General features: G+C 38.9%; 1 protein-coding gene across 1 annotated transcript; it reads left to right on the top strand.

The window, feature by feature from the left end:
• The first annotated feature begins 12,217 nt into the window (after positions 1 to 12,217).
• GKN2 (gastrokine 2) lies at positions 12,218 to 19,358 on the top strand. The gene is made up of 6 exons (XM_066378087.1): positions 12,218 to 12,319; positions 14,288 to 14,341; positions 15,163 to 15,300; positions 17,162 to 17,272; positions 17,886 to 18,042; positions 19,137 to 19,358. The coding sequence occupies exons 1-6, from the start codon at positions 12,308 to 12,310 to the stop codon at positions 19,217 to 19,219; spliced, it is 555 nt and encodes a 184-aa protein (XP_066234184.1). The 5' UTR covers positions 12,218 to 12,307; the 3' UTR covers positions 19,220 to 19,358.
• Positions 19,359 to 19,873: the final 515 nt, after the last annotated feature.

Here is a 19,873-nt window from a genome sequence, read left to right on the forward strand (position 1 = left end):
TTTTCTAGCTCCTTAAAGTGTGCCTGTAGTGCTATGAACTTCCCTCTCAGCACTGCCTTCACTGTGTTCCATAAATTTTGAGTTGTTGTATGCTCATTGTCATTTGTTTCTAGGAATTTTTTTATTTCTTCTTTGATCTCATTCTTAATCCATTTGTTATTTAACAACCTGCTATTTAGTTTCCATGTGTTTGAGACTTTTTGAGCTTTTCTGCTGTGATTCATTTCTAGTTTCATGCCGTTGTGATCGGAGAAAGTGCTTGATATGATTTCAGTCCTCTTAAATTTGTTGAGAGCACTTTTGTGCCCTAACATGTGGTCTATCCTAGAGAATGTACCATGAGCACTTGAAAAGAAAGTATATTCTGCTGCTTTAGGGTGAAAGGTTCTGAAGATATCTATTAAATCGAGTTGATCTAGTGTTTCCAATAAGTCTGCTGTTTCTTTGTTAATTTTCTCTCTTGAGGATCTATCTAGTGATGTTAGTGGGGTATTAAAATCCCTTACTATTATAGTATTGCTGTTGATCTCTCCCTTTAAATCCATCAAAGTCTGCTTTATATATTTGGGTGCTCCTATATTAGGTGCATAGATATTTATAATAGTTATATCTTCCTGTTGGATTACTCCCTTTATCATTATGTAGTGGCCTTCTTTATCTCTTACTTTATCCTTTGTTTTAAAGTCCAATTTGTCTGATATAAGTATTGCTACCTCCGCTTTTTTTTCATTTCTGTTTGCATGAAATGTTTTTTTTTTCCATCCTTTTACCTTCAATCTATGTGTGTCTTTTGTTCTAAGGTGTGTCTCTTGTAGACAACATATGTATGGGTCCTGTTTTCTTATCCACGCAGCTACCCTATGTCTTTTTATTGGATCATTTAATCCATTTACATTTAAGCTTATTATTGATATGTAGTTGTTTATTGCCATTTTCTTCTTTAAAGGTGTATTCCTTTTTGGCTATATTCTTTACCCACTTTGATCTGTTTACAACAGGCCCCTTAAATTTCCTGCAGCATTGGTTTGGTTGTAATGAATTCCTTGAGTTGTTTTTTGTCTGGGAAGCTTTTTATTTCTCCTTCGATTTTAAACGATAGCCTTGCTGGATAAAGTAGTCTTGGTTGTAGGTTTTTCTTCTGCATTACTTTAAATATTTCTTGTCATTCCCTTCTGGCCTCAAGTGTTTCTGTTGAGAAGTCAGATGTCATCCTTACGGGGGCTCCTTTGTAGGTGATAACTTTTTTTTCTCTTGCAGCTTTTAATATTTTCTCTTTATCGCTTAGCTTTGGTATTTTAATTATGATGTGTCTTGGTGTAGGTTTCTTTGGGTTTCTCTTTAATGGAGTCCTCTGTGCTTCTTGAACTTGTGAGAGTTTCTCTTGCATTAATTTAGGGAAGTTTTCTGCTATGATATGATTGAACAAAGTCTCTATCCCTTGTTCTTTTTCTTCTTCTTCAGGAACCCCTATGATGCAGATATTATTTCTCTTCATGTTGTCACAGAACTCTCTAAGAGTTTCCTCTGACTTTTTGAGTCTCTTTTCTCTTTTCTTCTCTGCTTTCATGCCTTCATTCCAGTTGTCCTCTAACTCGCTGATTCAATCCTCTGCTCTATCTATCCTATTTTAAATTCCTTCCATTGTGGTCTTTATTTCTGATATTGTATTTGTCATCTCCAACTGATTCTTTTTTATACTTGCTATTTCTTTATTTAGGTGTTCATAATGACCATCCATTGTTGTTCTAAGATCCCTAAGCATCCTTACAATCATTATTTTGAACTCTGCATCTAGAAGTTTGATTATTTCCATATCACTCAGTTCATCTCCTGAAGGTTTCATTTGGATTGCACTTTTTTGTCTTCTCATTTTTGGTGTTTTGTTTGTAGAGTTGGTTGAGTCTAGGCTTGGTGTTGTTTGCCTCCAGTTTTCAGTTGTGTTATTTCTAGGTCTTCTTGGGTTAGAATCAGCTATTATTTGTTATCCACTTTCAGATTTGGGCAGCTTTGAAGTCTTGATTTGTTTGTTTTCTTAACAGGTGATAGTCTTGTTTACTGATCTCAGCAGGGGGCTTCCTTGAAACTGTATCCAGGAATGCTGTGGGTGTAACCTGAGACTCTGAAGGTCTCTTCCACCAACTAATCTCACTGGGGGCAGGGTTTTTTTCTCAGCTTCAGTAGGGGGAGGTGTATCTCAGATCTCCATGGAGACCTGAGTTACTGCCCCTCCTCCCCACTTCTTGTTTTCAGCTGTGTCTTGTTGTGCTGATTGGAACTGGATAGATGTCCGGAGATCTCTGATCCGGAAGCACTTCAGCTCTGTTTTGTGAAAGGTTCAGTCCCTCCCCCAGCTATGGCCGCCTGCAGCACGGATGAGTCAGCTATTTTAGTTCGTTTCCTGCATTCCTTAGCCCCTCACAGTCTGTCCCTCTCCCTGTCCTTTCCACTTGGGAGATAAGCTGGTCTTTTCAACACACCTCGCTCCCTGGTCACCAGGCAAGTGGCTGTGAGCAGTAGTTTCTGCTCTTTTCCCTGTGTGAGATCCCCTCTGGGCTCTCAGCCTCACCCCCCCTCCCTCCATTCCTGTAAGCAGAGGAGATTCAGGCACTCCCTACCAGGATTGTTGTGGCTTCTTCTTTGCTCCTTGGTTTTTGAGAGTTTTTCTTGCAGTTCAGAGTTGGTTTTTCATGCTGATTTTTCCTAAATTGATTTATATTCCAGTTTGATGGTGAGAGCTGGGCGTCTGTGCGTCCACCTACTCCACTGCCATCTTTTTCTCCTAAAACTATTTTCTGATTATAAAAGCAGCTCATAGAAAATTCTAGAAATCTCAAAACTTAAAAAATTATCAAAGAAAATATTGACATGTTATTCTACTATGCAGAAATGCCCAGTCAACTTTTTAGTATATTTCTTTTTTATTTATTTTGAGATTTCTTTGATCCATGTGTTATGTAGAAGTGTATTAATTTGTCTTCAACTGTTTGGAATTTTCCAGTTGTTTTTGTGCTATTGATTTCTAGTTTAACTCCATTGTTGGCTGAGAACATACTTGAATTTCTATTCTTTTAAATTGTTAAGATGTGTTTTATGTCCCAGAATGTGTTTGATCTATCTTGGTGAATGTTCTACATGAGTTTGTTCTCTATTCTGCTGTTGCTAAATGAAATATTATATTTGTCAGTTAGATTCAATTGATTGATGGAGCTCTATAGTTCAACTACTATATATTCTTACTAATATTATGCCTATTTGATCTATCAGTTACTGAATAGGGGTATTGAAGTCTTCAGCTAGAAGAGCAGGTCTCTCCATTTCTCACTGTAGTGCTATCAGCTTTTGCCTCATGTTCTATGATACTCTTTTGTTGGGTGCATACATGTAAAAGACCATTTAATCTCCTGGATAATTGACCCCTTTATCTTGATATGATGCTTCTCTTTATCCTGATAATTTTTCTTGTGAAAAGCCTGCTTTTTCTGAAATTAATATAGGTACATATTTCAGCTTTTTAAAAAGAATTAGTTGACATATCTTTCTTTACACCTCTACTTTTAACCTATGTCTTTATACTTAGTTTTCTTATATAATATTTCCTTCAGCTTTCAATTTGTTTTTTAATTTTACCTATTTTTATATTTAATAATTATTGTTTTCCTAATTGAGTTTATTGTTATATAATTTACAAACAAAGTTAATTCTTATCACTCTACAGTTCTATGATTTTTGAAGATGCATGCAGTCCTAAAATCACCAACAAACTCAATACAGAACATTGTTATCGGCCCCCAAAAGGTCTCTTGGCCCTTTTATAGGCCACCCTCCCCCTCATCTCCAGCCCCTGCCAACTACTTATCTATTTTTTGTTGTTTTAGTTTTATATTTCCAAATGTCATGTAAATGAAATCATACAGCAGGTAACTCTTAGATTGTGGCTGCTTTCACTTACTATAATGTGTTTGAGATTCATCTGTGCTGTGCATCAGTGGGTTGGTACTTTCTTCTTGCTAAGTAGTATTTTATTATATAAATGTACCACAGTTTATCTAGTCAATCATAAGTTGAAAGATATTTAAATTTGTTGCCCATTGTTGATGGTTACAAATAAAACGACTATAAATATTCACATAAAAGTTCTAACGTGCACATATATTTTTATTTTCCTAGGAGCAGGATTTCTGGGTCATATGATAATTACAAAATAATTACAATTAACTTTACAAGAAACTGTCAAATGGTTTTAGAAAGTGGTTGTAGCACTTTGAATTCCTACCAGCAATGTATGATTGCTCCAGTTGCTCCACATCTTTAATAGCACTTGGAATTTTTAGTTTTGTTTGCCTGTTTGTTAGTTTTAGCCATTGTAATAAGTGTGTAGTAGTTTTAATTTACATTTCTTTAATGACCAATGAGGCTGAACATCTTTTATATATCATCTTCCTATCTGTATATATTCTTTAGTAAACTATCTTTTCAAAAACTTTGCCTATTTTAAAAATAAAAGCATGTTTTCTTATTAATTTGGAAGTTCTTGATGTATTTTAGATATGTTTTTTATCAAATTTTTTGCAAATATTTTCTCCCAGTCTGTGTCTTTTATTTTTATGTTCTTAAGAATATCTTTTTAAGAGCTTTTTAAAATAATTTTATTGCAGTCCAATTTTTTTGTTTTGTTTTGGTTTTTCTTTGTATTTTTCCGAAGTGAGAAGCTGGGGGAAGCAGACAGGCAGACTCCTGCATGCGCCTGACCGGGATCCACCGAATGCCCACCAGGGGGGCAATGTTTGGCCCATCTGGGGTATCACTCTGCTGCAATTGGAGCCATTCTAGCGCCTGAGGTGGAGGCCATGGAGCCATCCTCAGTGCCCAGGCCAACTTTGCTCCAATGGAGCCTTGGCTGCGGGAGAGGAAGAGAGAGACAGAGGGAAAGGAGAAGGGGAAGGGTGGAGAAGCAGATGGGTGTTTCTCCTGTGTGCCCTGACCGGGAATCAAACCCAAACCTTCCACATGCTGGGCCGACACTCTATTGCAGTCCAATTTATTCGTTTTTCTTTTATAAATTTTTGATTATTTAGCTGAAGGTCTTTATGGATGACCTTTATCAGAATAAAGACATTCTCTTTTTATTCCTAGTTTGCTAAGAGATATTATCATGAGTATATGTTGAATTGTGCCAACTGCTTTACTATCAAGATGGTCATGTGACTTTTTTTTACATTAAATATGTTGAATGATGATATTGACTAATTTTCAAATGTTAAATGAATCTTGAGTTCCCAGGAAAAACTTCAGTTGATGTGTTATTATTTTTACATATTGCTGTATTCAATATGCTAATAATTTTTGAAGATTCTTTTCACCTATGTTTATGAAGGATTTGGTAGTTCATGGATTCTTATCTCATAATATCTTTGTCTATTTTTGCTATTAGAGTAATTTTGGCCTCATAAAATTGCTAGTATGTGTTAGCTTCCCTCCTGTTTTCTGGTAGAATTTGTGTAGAATGACATTATTTCTTTCTTAAATGTTGTGTAGAATTTGCTCATAAAGCCATCTGAGCCTGGAATTTTTTTGGCAGAAAATATTTTAAACTACAAAGTGAATTTCTTTTTTTTTTTTTTTGACAAAGACAGTCAGACAGAGGGATAGATAGGGACAGACAGGAAGGGAGAGAGATGATAAGCATCAATTTTTTGTAGTGGCACCTTAGTTGTTCATTGAATGCTTTCTCATATGTGCCTTGAAGGGGGGGCTATAGCAGAGTGGGTGACCCCCTTGCTCAAGCCAGTGACCTTGGGTTCAAGCCAGCAACCTTGGGCTTCAAGCCAGTGACTTTTGGGCTCAAGCAAGTGACCATGGGGTCATGTCTATGATCCCACACTCAAGCCAGTGACCCCATGCTCAAGCTGGTGAGTCCATGTTCTAGCAAGTGACTTCGGGGTTTTGAACCTGGTCTTCTGTGTCCTAGTCCAATGCTCTATCCACTGCACCACTGCCTGGTCAGGCCAAATTGAATTTCTTTTATTGATATAGGGCCATTCAAAACATTTATTTTTGGGGAGTGAACTTTGGTAGTTTGTCTTTTTCAAGAATTTTGTCCGTTTCATTTAAATTGTTGAAATTTTGGATATAAAGTTGTTTTTAATATTTTCTTATTATTCTTTAATGGGTGTAAGGTCAGTAGGGATGTAGGGATGTCTTCTTTTTATTAATGATGTTAATAATTCATGTCTTCTTTTTATTGAACAGCCTGGCTAGAGATTTATCAATTTAATCATTTAAAATAAACCATTGGTGTTTTTTATTGATTTTTTCCTTATTTTTCTATATCTAATTTCATTGACTTCTGCTCTTTATTATTTGTTGCTTTGTGCTTACTTTGGGTTTAATTTCATATTTTTTTCAGGTTTCTAAACAAGAATATTTAGATCACTTATTCAAGACCTTTTATCTTTCTAATATGAGTATTTAATGCTCTAAGCACTGCTTAAGCTTCACTCCACAAATTTTGACAAAAATTTTTAATTTTATTTAATTACAAATATTTTCTAATTGCTATAGCTTACTCTCTAACCCATGGCTTATTTAAGAGTGGTTTTTAAAACATGCTCAAATAATTAAGGACTTTCCAGATATCTTAGTTTAATTTATATTTAATTTAATCATGTTGCTTGTATTTGAAAATTTTTAATAATTTTTGAGTTTCAACTGTTTTATTTATAATAAAAGTGATTATTAGGAAAATTTGAGCTCTAGCTGATGGCTCAGTGGATAGAGTGTCAGCCCAGCATATGAACATCCCGGGTTCAATCCTGATTAAGGCATACTTGAGAAATGACCACCTGCTTCTCTCCCCCTCTGTTTCTCCCTTCTCTCCCTCCTCCCCTCTTTCAGCCAGTGGTTCCATTGGTTCAAGCATGGTCCCAGGCCCTGAGGATAGCTCAGTTGGTCCAAGCACATCAGCTTCAGGTGCTAAAAAAAGGTTGGTACTCAAGCATCATACCCAGATGGGGCAGTTGCCAGGCAGATCCCAGTCTGGGCGCAGACAAGAGTTTGTCTCTATATCTCCCCTCCTCTCACTTAAAAAATATTTTAGGTAAATGTTATTGAGAGCTTACTCTGTGGCACTGCAAGTATTTTATGTATGTGATCCATCAATGTTCACAAGGAGGCTCTGAGGGGGCACTTTGCTATCCCTTCTTTCCACATGAGAAATTAGAGGAGTTGGAATTCAAGTCCAGGTGGGATGTTTCTGGAGCTTTAACTCTTTACCGTCTCTTGTTAGTGCTTTCTCTTCATCTAATGGTCCTTTGCCCATTAAAAAATTTTGTATTTGGGCCCTGGCCGGTTGGCTCAGTGGTAGAGCGTCGGCCTGGTGTGCAGGAGTCCCGGGTTCAATTCCCGGCCAGGGTACACAGGAGAAGCGCCCATCTGCTTCTCCACCCCTCCCCCTCCCCTTCCTCTCTGTCTCTCTCTTCCCCTCCCGCAGCGAGGCTCCATTGGAGCAAAAGATGGCCTGGGTGCTGGGGATGGCTCCTTGGCCTCTGCCCCAGGTGCTAGAGTGGCTCTGGTTGCAACAGAGCGATGCCCCGGAGGGGCAGAGCATCGCCCCCTGGTGGGCAGAGCGTCGCTCCCTGGTGGGCGTGCCGGGTGGATCCCGGTCAGGCGCAGGTGGGAGTCTGACTGTCTCTCCCCGTTTCCAGCTTCAGGAAAAAAAAAAAATTTTGTATTTGTTCATTATTTTCCTGGGGATTTGTAAAAACTTTTTGTAAATTGAAAATATTACCCTTTGGAGATTTTTAGTAAGCACATGATTATTTATTAATAATAAAAATAAATAATAGTATTTACTCTTAAGGAAACAGAATGTTTCCCTTTTGTCTCTCAAATATGTTAAAAGCATTTGCTTGAGTTTTAAATTTGCTTTTACATTTTGCTTTAAAAAAAACAATTATCTTCTACATTTTATACAGTTAGGCTTATATATCTTTACCCTTGTGATTTATTCTAATACTTTCAGGTTTAGGAAAAAATCTTTTGCATTACCAAAACCAGGTCAAAGTTTATTAGGATTTTTTCCCATTGTTTTTCTGTTTCTTTTATATATGTACATTGTTTACATGTATTTTTTAAAATGGAATTATTTTTCTTGTATTAGGATCTATATTAGCTTACCCAAATAACTATATCCTCATCCCAGGGCCATTTAGATGGACTCCTTCCCCTCCTAACAGCAGTTCTGAGCCCTTTCTTGGGTATGGTAATGAATTCATAGCCTGATGGCACCATATCAAAGAGCAACTATGGGAGAGTAGGGGCACACAGGTGGGGGGAGGTGCTAAGGCCTTAGTCTGTGAATTTAGGGTCACTAAGGAAAGGAGTGATTATTTATATAATGTAGAAAACAATGAAGAATATAAACATGTTTTTGATTGTCATCAATAGACATGGCCAACACAGTCTGCACTTTGGATCATCATCTCATTCTACTCATGCCTCTCCCCTGATACTTAACATTTACTCTACTTTAATAGTTATTTGTGTCTTATGATGGTAGACTCTCTGAGAGCAGAGATTCATGAGGTCTACATCATCCTTCTGTCATTTTCAGAATATTCTTCCAGTGCTTTTCATGCAATAAGAACTCACTAAGGATAGAAGGAAGAAGAGAAATAAAGGAGAGAAAGAGAGAAGGGGAGGAGTAAGAAAGACAAAATGGACAAAGGTAGTATGAAAGGAGGATAACCCGGATAAAAGTTGGGAATACAGTGTATGGAGGGAAAGTATAGTCCAGTAATTTGAGTGCCTTTTGTGGCAATTGAGTACATGAACCTCTTTTACCTCCATGATCACATCTTCTTTCCTTTATTTAGAATATTTTCTCACTCATACCACTTGGGGAGATTAGTTTGAAAGAAGACTATAGTGTGAGTTAAAAGCCAAACTAAGAGTATTCAATTTTGTCTTAGAATTGATGGAGAATTTTTAAGTTTTGAACACAAGGCCCTGGCCAGTTGGCTCAGCGTTAGAGCGTCAGCCTGGCATGTGGATGTCCCTGGTTTGATTCCTGGTCAAGGAACACAGGAGAAGTAAACATCTGCTTTTCCATTCCTCCTCTTCCCCTTTCTCTCTCCTCTCTCTCCCCCTCCCACAACCACGGCTTGATTAGTTTGAGTGCATTGGCCTTAGGTGCTGAAAATAGCTCAGTTGCAAGCATGGCCTCAGATGGGCAGAGCATTGGCCCAGACGAGGGTGCTAAGTAGATCCAAGTCGGGGCACATTGGGGAGTCTGTCTCACTCTCTTCCCCCTTTTCATTTAAAAAGGAATGAAAAAAAAGTTTTAAACACAAGAGCAATGTAGGCAATGTGGTGCTTTTAAACCATGAATTAGTAGTGATATTGAGGATGGGACAGTGGACAGCCTGGAAGTAGGAAGTAAAATTTTGGTCTCTTGGCTTTCTCTTCTTGACATAGAGCTTAACTTTATTTCCCTCACATCTACATATGTTGATGTGACTGGTCTTCACCAATGGATAATGTGCAGATGTGGTCATTTTTAGTCGGAAGAGTTTAAAGCAGATGTGTTTTCTCATGCTATTTATCTAAACTCTCTTCTGCCAGTTCAATGATGTCAGAATACCATGAAGCTACATATTGAAGACAGGGAAGCTGCATTAAAAAGAAGGAGGAATTCATAAGTCATCACTTGGAGGAAAGCCACCCACCATGAAGTCATCTGTATTGGGCTTTCTGTGAGTGAGAAATAGAAGTTTATTTAGTCAAATCACTGGGATGTCAGTGTTGCATGTTACAACAGCGCATGCCAATTATTCTGACTAATTAAAATCATTGTGACGGGAACAGTATTGTGGTGGTGGTGATGACAAAGAATGAAGTATGGGCTGATGGATTGGAAAGAAAGACTCAAATGGTAGAGTTATTACCGAGGAAAAATGGCAGAAGAATCAAGGAAAACTTCAAGGAGAGCCTGCAGACTTGGAGAAATTGTCAACAGAAATACCACTGTCCAAAAATAGATCAGCTTTGGGGAAGAGAATGCAGCATCCTTTATTTTAGATGTGTTGAGTCTGATATACTATAGTACATCCAGATGTAATGTAAGTGCCCAGAAAGAGAGAGAGACAGAGAGAGAGAGAGACAGAGAGAGAGAGCTGCAGAAGTAAGTTGTGAGAGAGTAAAGAAAAGGGAGAGAATAGGGGTGCAAGAGAAAAGAGAAGTATTGCCAAAATGGAAGATTTATGTCTCCTAATAGAAAAAGTAACAGTTAAAATGGATCTAAACTTATGTAAAAAGAGGCAAAGAACCAGTACATTTTCTATTTAGTTTGAAAAACAGAATAGCAAGAAAAAAATCTTCTCTTTGCCACTAACTATATATATGAACTTGGCCATTTTTTAACCTGTTTGAGTCTTAGTTTCTGTATGAGAGGTATGAACAAGATTAGAAACAGCTCTTTCAAGGAGAACCACCCCGGAGGTTTAGAAGCCCACATGCCATGCCCCTTCTCAGACCTACTACATCAGAGTATCCAAGCTGGGGGTGCAGTCAGTATGGGGCCCTTCCATGTGAGCAATTTCATCCCCTCTGTGGGGAGCCGGGCAGCTTCACCGTGAATTTCACTTATAACAACTTTTACAAGCACAGTGTCTCGTTTTCTGTATTTAGAAGTTTTTACCATTGAGTTGTGGGTAGGCCTGATTTTTCCAAGTCAATTTGGGGGGGGGCTGGGGGGGATGGGTGAAAAAGGTGAAAGGATTAGAAGTACAAACTGGTTGTTACAGAATAGTCGCGGGGATGTAAAGTACAGCACAGGGAAGACAGTCAGTAATATTCTAACCATGTATGGTGTCAGACGGGTACAAGGTTTATCAGGACAATCGGTAAGTTAAATAAATATAAAATGATATTGTATGCCAATTGTAATTGAAAAATAAAAATTAATTTAAAGAAAAAAACATTCTGGAAACAAAAGCCTCCTTACTAATGCTCCTTTCTCAGTAAGGCAAGAAGTTATATTTATCCAACAAATAACAGAAAGGCTATATACAATAGTACTAGTCGTCACAATCGTGAACTGTGGGGTCAAACTGGGCTCAGATTCCCTCCTGCCCCTAGAAGCTGTGTAATGTTGAGAAGTTACTTAGCTTCCCTACACCTTAGTTTTCCTATCTGTAAAATAGAACATGGGCAGAAGGTAACTGAGAAGGTTGGTATGAGGATCAAATCAATCAACATATGCAAAGTGTTAGAACATTCCAAGTGCTTTATAAAGACTAACTATTATTATTATCAAGCCTATAGATGCAGAACTCCTGGGACAGGCAGGAGACAAAGTAGAGGTATGGGGTAATACCTCTGTCTTCTCTCATGTCTGTAGGTGTGGGACTTGGCTGGCCTTTGGGAGGTTCTGGAGATAGATAGGGGGGAGTGGCAGAGATACCACAAAACTATAATCCTTCCTGCTTCTGCTATTTCAGAAAGCTAAAACAAACAAACAACAAAAACCGCACATTTTACACCCACCCAAGCTGAACAGCTGGCATAGCAAAGTTCTGGTGAACTAGGTAACCTCCAAATTGCCCAAATGACTGTTCTAGATCAAGTACATCACTATGCTATTTCTTTGCTTAAGTGTAGTAATTCTCAGTATTTAACAATTTTGCCCTAGTAATTGGGCAGAGTGATCTCTGAGCCCCATTCCTCATGAATCTCTGGAAACTGGCACTTACTCCAAAGAGGAGGAGAAATAAAGTTATAAGGTTATTTGTTCTGCAAACAGGTACTCCAGCCACTGTCCTTGCCTCTAGTCCCATGCTCATTCTTTGGGTGGAGGAATTCAACAAGAACAAGCAGGGCAGTAACGAAAAGACATTGAGTGGGGGCCCAACTCAGGTCTTTAGGGAAGGCTTTACCATCAGGGGACAATGTTAAGACTACGTTCTAGTATGTCTATAGGACGGTTGTGTGAAACAAGCATCTTGCAATGTTTTTAAAGGGTGGAAATTGAACTCTCAAGTGCAACATAGAGCAGATAAGCAGGGAGTATTTACAGAGTGACCAAGTAGTGAATTTTCATGACTGACTAATGAACTTCATTGATATCAGGTTACATGGTTGGGGCTCAATCCCGATAAAGGAGTTTGCTGGGGTGTGTCAGAGATATGACACAGCTTTTCTCCAATTGATCGGTCTGGAAAGAGATTTCTACACCTTAAAGCCGATATAAAGGGTAGAAGCTGCTCCTGGCAGCCTCACTTGCTGCAGCTTCTGCTTCCCTTCAGACAAAATGAAAATCCTTGTGAGTATCTGTCTCTGCTCCTTTCTCCTCTGGTGGTGGCGCCTGCAGTACATGCTCCTCTCCACATGCCTCGGACTTCAGCATGCTTAGGCGAACACTGCGCATGCTCCTAAGCTTCTGTGATTGATTTATGATGTCTTTGTTAAGAATGGTGTTGGCTATTCAGTTCAATATTTATTTGTCTGTTTTATAAAATGTTTACTGAACAATGCAAAGAAAATATTTTGGAAATATCTAGAGAATTTTAATTTGGAGGATTTTAAAATAATAATTCTTATTATGAGCTTTGGAAGGAATGCAGGCATTTTAGGATAACTGTATATACTATCTGAAAGAAAAGTGGTAACTTAAAAGTAATAATATCAATAATATTAATAACAATAATAATAGCAGCAGTCATTCCCCAGGTGTATACTAGGCACTATGCTAAAAATTTCACATGAATAGTTTCATCTATTCATTCAGCAACTCTATGAGCTGACTAGTGTTACCCCATTTTATAGATGAGAAGACTGAGGCATGAAGGAATGTGATTTTCCCAAGCCAGTGAACTTGGGATTTAGGCTTGAAATTTATCCATCATAGGCCCCCCTTACAGGAGAAATCATGGCAAAGCATCCCTGTCATGACTACCCTTACTCCTTCAAATGATCCCAGCCCAACCGCAGTCTCCCACAGTTCCTCACTGCAGTGCCAGGGGCAGTGGAATATGTTCTGATCTATACCGGAACTCCGTTCCCTAGTCTCTATCCCTTATTGTCATTTAGAAGCTGAGGGAGAAAGTGAAATGGTAAGTACCTCCCCCTAAGATGTTCAAGACTGTCAGTTTAAAAAGGTTCCTCTCCCAGGAATCTTTTGATTTTTCAAGAGAAGACCTAACTTGAAGCACAAACCTGTAACTGTGATGTATTAATCACAGTGCTGAGTGGGTGGTTATTTGGGGGTAGGGGACACTTCCTGGGCTCTTTCTAATCATACCATTAAAGCAATCAGTCCTCCACCCACCTGTTCAAGCCTCTATGTTAGACCCATTAATAGAATATATAGGAGTGTCAGAGGTTACTAGAACCAGACTGGAGTCAGAGAAGATGTGTCCCTGTGCAAATAGGCAGGTGGGATGTTTGCATACAGGTCTTTGTTAGAAACTCCAGCCCTGTCATCAAGAGAGAAATGTTATTGGCAATATAGAAAGGGCAGTAAAGTCCCACTGGTAGTCCTTAAAAAGACCTGCCTTCTAGCAGACCCTGTCCAGCAGCACTTTTCAATGATAGTGCAGCACACTGCGATGTCAGAAAAGACAGGATCAGAATATTGGATTAGACTTTTACATTACTGCAGTAAAATGTCATCGCTACCCCAGTGTCGGTTTCAGGACCTGCTGGTCTAACATTTGTCTGAGGGTAACACTAAGGCATAGGTTGTAGAAGAATAAAAAGGTTTTCCTTATTCTCAACAGTTAATCATGTCCCTAAGCATCTTATTTTCATAGTTTCCCTTAGAAATGTATTGTATCTATTGCCTATGGGTCCATTTTCAAACTATCCCCCCCCCCCCAGTTAACCAGAGGATACTGACCTCTTGCAATCCACAGCCAGCGTGAACCACACCAAGGGATTCCCATAGTAAAATCAGTCATTTCTCACTGCTCACCTGCTCCAAGTTTATCCCGGTAAAAGAACACATGCTCTATAGAAGGTTTTGATGTTGAAATGGATGGGAATTTGGTAACAAAAGTAGAACCTTGTGTCCAGTAAATAGCATAAACTCAATAAATACCTGTCAAATGAGTGAATGTGTGTCTTATATAAATACTTTAGAAATGGACAGTTGATCATCCATGACCAAATACCAGTATCTCTAAGTGTATATTTTCTAAGATATTTATGCTTGTCCTATCCAGTGTCCCTTCATGTCTCTACCTACAATGATTACCATACAGAGAATGGAAGTAACTAGTCTGTTTTTCAGGTGTTTTTTCTGGGGGTACTAGCCATCTTTGGAACACAAGCTCATGGATCTGAGGTGAGTTGATTTATTATGGACTTTATAACTTGGAGATGTTGGTAGAGGGAAGGAAAGATACAAGATAACTTGAAGGGCAGTAAAGAGTCCTTCTGACCTATTTGGGATAGAATCCTAGAAATAATCAGGCCCTGACCAGTTAGCTCAGTGATAGAGTGTTGGCCAGGCATATGGAAGTTCTGGGCTCTATTCCTGCTCAGGGCACACAGGAGAAGCGACCATCTGCTTCTCAACTCCTCCCCCACTCTATTTCACTCTCTCTCTCTCTTCCCCTCCCACAGCCATGGCTTGTATGCTTTGAGCAATATCAGCCCTGGGTGCTGAGCATGGCTCCATAGCCTCGCCTCAAGCACTAAAATAGCTCAGTTGCCGAGCAACAGGGCAGCGGCCCAGAAAGGCAGAGCATCGCCTGGTAGGGGGCTTGCCAGGTGGATCCTGGTCCAGGCACATGTGGGAGTCTTGTTTCTGTCTCCCTGTCTCTCACTTAATAATAATAATAATAATAATAATAATACAAAGAATTAACTAATAACAGAACTAATGAGATTGATTATTTCTTTCCAACTGTACATTGCTTTAAAATATGGTCAGTCTCATTTTTCCTGTGATATCATTGCTTCTCCCATATAATTTTTGTTGACTATGAAGAATAATTTTGCATTCTTATTTTAACATGTGATTTTGGTCTGGGATCCTGGTGGAGAGGTTTCAGACTTCAACTTCTTGTTCATAGCAGGTGAAAGGCTTTATTTTTCTGGGAGGAATCCTTTCAAATTCATGTGATTTATGGAAAAACTATTGTGTCTTTATTATCAATATAGGTTTATAACATCATCAGCCCAAACAACAATGGTGGCAATATTCAGGAGACAGTGACAATTGACAATGAAAAAAATGCTGCCATCATTAACGTCCATGCGGGATCATGCTCCTCTACCACGGTGTTTGACTATAAACACGTAAGCATCAAGGGAATTTTTATATTCTTCAAGACAAGGTTTCTGATGGGCAGAGGGGCAGGCATTTGAATTCTAAAACCTATCTTTCAATTCCATCAGAATTTCCTTACTTCTGCTTTTCCTTTTAAATAATCAAGCTGTTGATTAACAAACAAACAAAATCATTTCTAAGGGGAAAAAAGCATGATAGGAAACATACATGTTTATTTGACCTTTTCAGGTGGAAATTGGAAGCGAGATGATATTGTCTCATTATAGGCTCAGAAAGAATGACCAGAGCCCAAAGCAGTGCCGCAATACAGACTTTTAAAATATTTGTCAAGTAAATAAATGAATGAATTAGGGCTTCTGATGCAAAAAAAAATGTGTAGAAAAAGAAGTATCATGAAACAGTCACAAATTACCAGGAATCCAGAACAACTATGCACATTTAACTATGTATGTAGGTTGTGCAATAAATCACGCTTCTTCTGTAAGAAGGAAAGTATGTTAATTAAAAACACTAAACTACTTCCAGGTTTCAATTGCTGTTATTGAAACAAGTCTCCAAAACCTGCTCAGAACATTCACTCTGTCCTCTATCCGTGTATTTGTTTGTTTGCCACTTGTTCCACCGACACTAAGTCCGCTTTCACCCAGGGGCAGAGCTGTGCACTGTGCATGTAGGCAGGTTGGTGTCCAGCTCCCTGGACATATGAACATGCTTTTCTTCCTCTTGTCTCATAGAAACATCCTCATATGTTTCCTCTCCTTTGGTATTGGGAGTTCCAGGACACATTTGAAAATATAGAATCTTTGAAAAATACAGTTTAAAAGAAAGTTATACTGAGATTGTTTTTAAGCAGATGCCAAGCAAATCCCAAATGTTGGTTTTTTTTTTAAGAAAATAAGAGTGGTGAAGATATGGTTTAAGCCTCTTTCTCTATCATCATGCTTGACTTCGGTCTATTTTTGAATTTTAGAAACTGGCAATTTGTGAGAATTGAAAAATAGGAAGTAGGAAAAAAGGAGTAAAACAGGGTAGGGGAAAATAAGAAGTAGAGGGCTTATGTTGTATAGTCTTATAGGCTGTGAAATTATTTGGAACTGAAGAGTTCCACTCTAGATGATGCTTAGATGACCTTGGGTTCCTTCTGGCTCCAAGGTCTTCACCCTCCATTGTTCTCCCAGTTTCAACTTTCCCCAACCCATCCCTACCCAGCCAGCCTGGGATAGAGGTGGAGGCAGGATGGAGAGAAGACGGTGGAGAAAGGAAGAGTAGATGGAGCATGGATGGTGGGGTGAGGGTGGGCATGGGTACGTTAAGGAGAGTTTCTAAAGCAGCACTCTCCAGTGGAACTTTCTGCACTGGTGGAAATGTTCTTTATCTGCATTTTCTAGTAGGGAAGCAGCTAGCCAATTGCAGCTATTGAGTCCTTGAAAAGTGTGACAGAAGACATACATTCCCAATTGCATTGAATTTGAATTTACATTTACAGAACCACACGTGGCTAGGAACTAACATATTGGAAAGCACAAAGGTCTAAAGAATGTTGTATGTACTCCAAATTGAAGAAAAGGCTGGACAAAATCAATGAGACAGAGAGCTGCTGCTTCTCGGTCTTTCACATTGCAAACTGCAGACCCTTGTTCCATAACATAAAAAGTGTGTCTTCACCATTTCAGAGGTAGAGGTAGCAAGTAAAATAGGACAAATAACTATGTCAAAGAAGTCAAATAGATACGATTGATTGCAGATTAAAAAGCAGTCATATGCACTCACAATGCATGCTCAAGGCTTTCTCAGGGTTCATAGGTCATTCTCACCAAGTTCAGAGCCCGGGGAATTAAACGGGCAATAACTGTGTTCTTGCTGCCTCAGGGCTACATCGCAACCAGGATGCTCTCCCGAAGAGCCTGTTACATCCTGAAGATGAACCATAAAACTATCCCTGCTCTGGACCAACTTCAACGGTACATCTACGAGAGGCAGGTAAATATTCCTTGTTCTCGAGCCGAGGAATACCGGTGACTATGGAGAAATGAAGAGGGTAAAGATTATAATATTATACCTTATCACTCCCCACTTATTAGAGTGTTTTCAGTTTATTGTTTTTAATGCAGGAATACATCTCTTAGCTCGATTTCCATCCTACAGCCTCCAATACAAGAACTTACAATAAATTCTAGTGTTTTCGTAGAAAGGACTGCATAGCCTCGTCTCAAAGCACTGCTCTAAGAAAGAGTAAAAGGTAAAAAAAAAAAAGGAGTGGAATTATAATATTCAATGACACAAGGTGCAAAGAATATGGTATAGTGAGAATAGACAGACACCACATGAAGCTAAAAATCTGAGCATTAATTTTCCCTCCGTAACGTCCCGTTCGTGCTGCCTTTGGCCCAGGAATCCCCCTCTCTGGGTTTCATTATCACCATTAGCAAAATAACATCGGTATTAATGAGGCTTCTCTGCAGACCAAGTGGTCAGAAAGAGATGATGTCTTGAGATTCTTGACTACCTTCTAGTTATTAATAGAAAAGAGAAAAAGTCACAAAAGACACCAGATTATGTCAATTTATTTTTACCCAATCCCACTCTGATCTAGGCTCTGAACACCATGTTTTCCAACAAATACACCTGGGTCAAGTACAACCCGCTGCAGTCGCTGATCACAGATGTGAAATGGTTGGTGTTCGGGTCTCCCATTGAGCATCTTTGCAAACACATCCCCTTGTACAAGGGGGAAGTGGTTGAAAAAGCACGTGAGTACCAATAAGCTATTTCTTCACCAAATATATTCTGAAAACTCTAATGTCCCTGACGTTCTGCTAGATGGTGTGTAAAATACAAATAAATACAGAGTATGACTCAATTTGGTTTTTCTTTGGGAATTAAATGCCAACCAGTTGCGGATATTGTGGTACTTGTTAGGAGAGATACAGAAATGAATAAAACTCTGCCCCTAGCAAACAGATAGTTTGGTGGAGAAGTTGACCAGCTAATACAGAGGATGAAATAGAAAAAGATGCCTAGGTGTCAAAGAAAACCTGTTGGATTCTCTAATGTACTAGACATGGTGTGCACGGTGCCTACAGTTAATAAGTATTGCATACCTGCAAGTCTCTGAGCATTCTCACCACATGCAAAACAGAGTCACCTACATTCACTATGTGAAGTGCTGGAGTGTCATCGTAATCTTGGTAATCAGTCTACAATGTGTATGTCTATCAAATCAGTATGGTGAACACTTAAAATATATACAGTTATATTTGTCAATTATTCCTCAAGAATGTTTTGAAAAAGTAATATTCTCAGAATCAAAGACCAAGAAAAAAGCAGGCAAAGTGTGTTGACAGACAGGGAATAAAAACCCTGGTTCGTCCATGCCACATGTCCCTGCAGTCATTACTGGGATGCTTATACAAAGCTTCTAAATACAGAGAGACTGGAGTGAAGGAGAGGTAAAAATTTCCTGGAGTAGTGGGAGGTAGATAAAGTAGAAAAAAAAACAACAAAAACTAGCATTCAATACATTTCTACCCCCCAGAAAAAAATTTTAGTTAAGTCATTTTTCTTTTTGTAAGGTCATTAGTATTTATAAGGAAAGACCCATAGTCATGGCATTAATGCATAGCATTAATTAAATTGAGCCAGACAGCCTCCCAGGAATTGTCAGTCTATTCAAGCTAGTATATTATTATCATTTGCAGTACAAGTATAGCTCAAATCTTGGGTACCATGAAATTGCCTGTACAACCAACCTCTAGCCAAAACATTTATAAAAGATATTGGTTTGTTGCATTCTGATAATGTATTTCTTAACGCTCTTTCTTCAAAAATGTTCCCTTTTTTTCAGATAATATTGGTGCTGGAGCCTGTGCAAAGGCTGGGCTTCTGGGCATCTTTGGGATTTCCATCTGTGCAGACGTCCATGTTTAAGCAACAGCCCACTGGTTGCGACTTTTCAAAGAAATATACCCTTTGACCTTTTTGTTTCTACTCAGCAGCCAAACTAAATTTCCAGTGCTCCAACTAATTTTGAGATTCAGTAATAAAACATAAATACTACATTTACAGATATCTGAGTGTTTGCTACTTTTCTAAACAGCAAAGGGATGCTAAATGATGTTTATGTCAGTATACAGAAAGAAAGAAATTGCCAGGATTTCAAGTAAAGTGCATAAAATGTGATAATTTCCAGATACTATGGCTGGGCCACAATACAGACTGGTCGGTGGATACAAGTCTCCATCTTTGCATCTGCTCACTGACCAGCTTGCCCGTTTGTCTGGGCAACACACCAGGCAACCAGGGTGGAGAGGAGCTCAGGCGGCCCTGGTCTCCACCTGGTAGGGATTGCGGATTTGGGTACCCTTAGCAAACAACTTGACTGCTCAGATAAAGGAAACGACCCCCTCTAAAAAAAGCACCCACCTTTGAAGGCCATTCACATGCCTTTAGCTCATCAAAGCCGTAAATTCAACCTTAATAAACATTACCGTGATATACTTAGTCCCAGAGTGAGGAGAAAGGGAGGTTGGAACACCCATCCCCCAGAGAAAGACGCTCCTCACTGCGAGTCTAACTGGGAAG

The sequence above is a fragment of the Saccopteryx leptura genome, chromosome 3 (assembly GCF_036850995.1).
Source record: "Saccopteryx leptura isolate mSacLep1 chromosome 3, mSacLep1_pri_phased_curated, whole genome shotgun sequence".
Classification (NCBI taxonomy): Eukaryota; Metazoa; Chordata; class Mammalia; order Chiroptera; family Emballonuridae; genus Saccopteryx; species Saccopteryx leptura.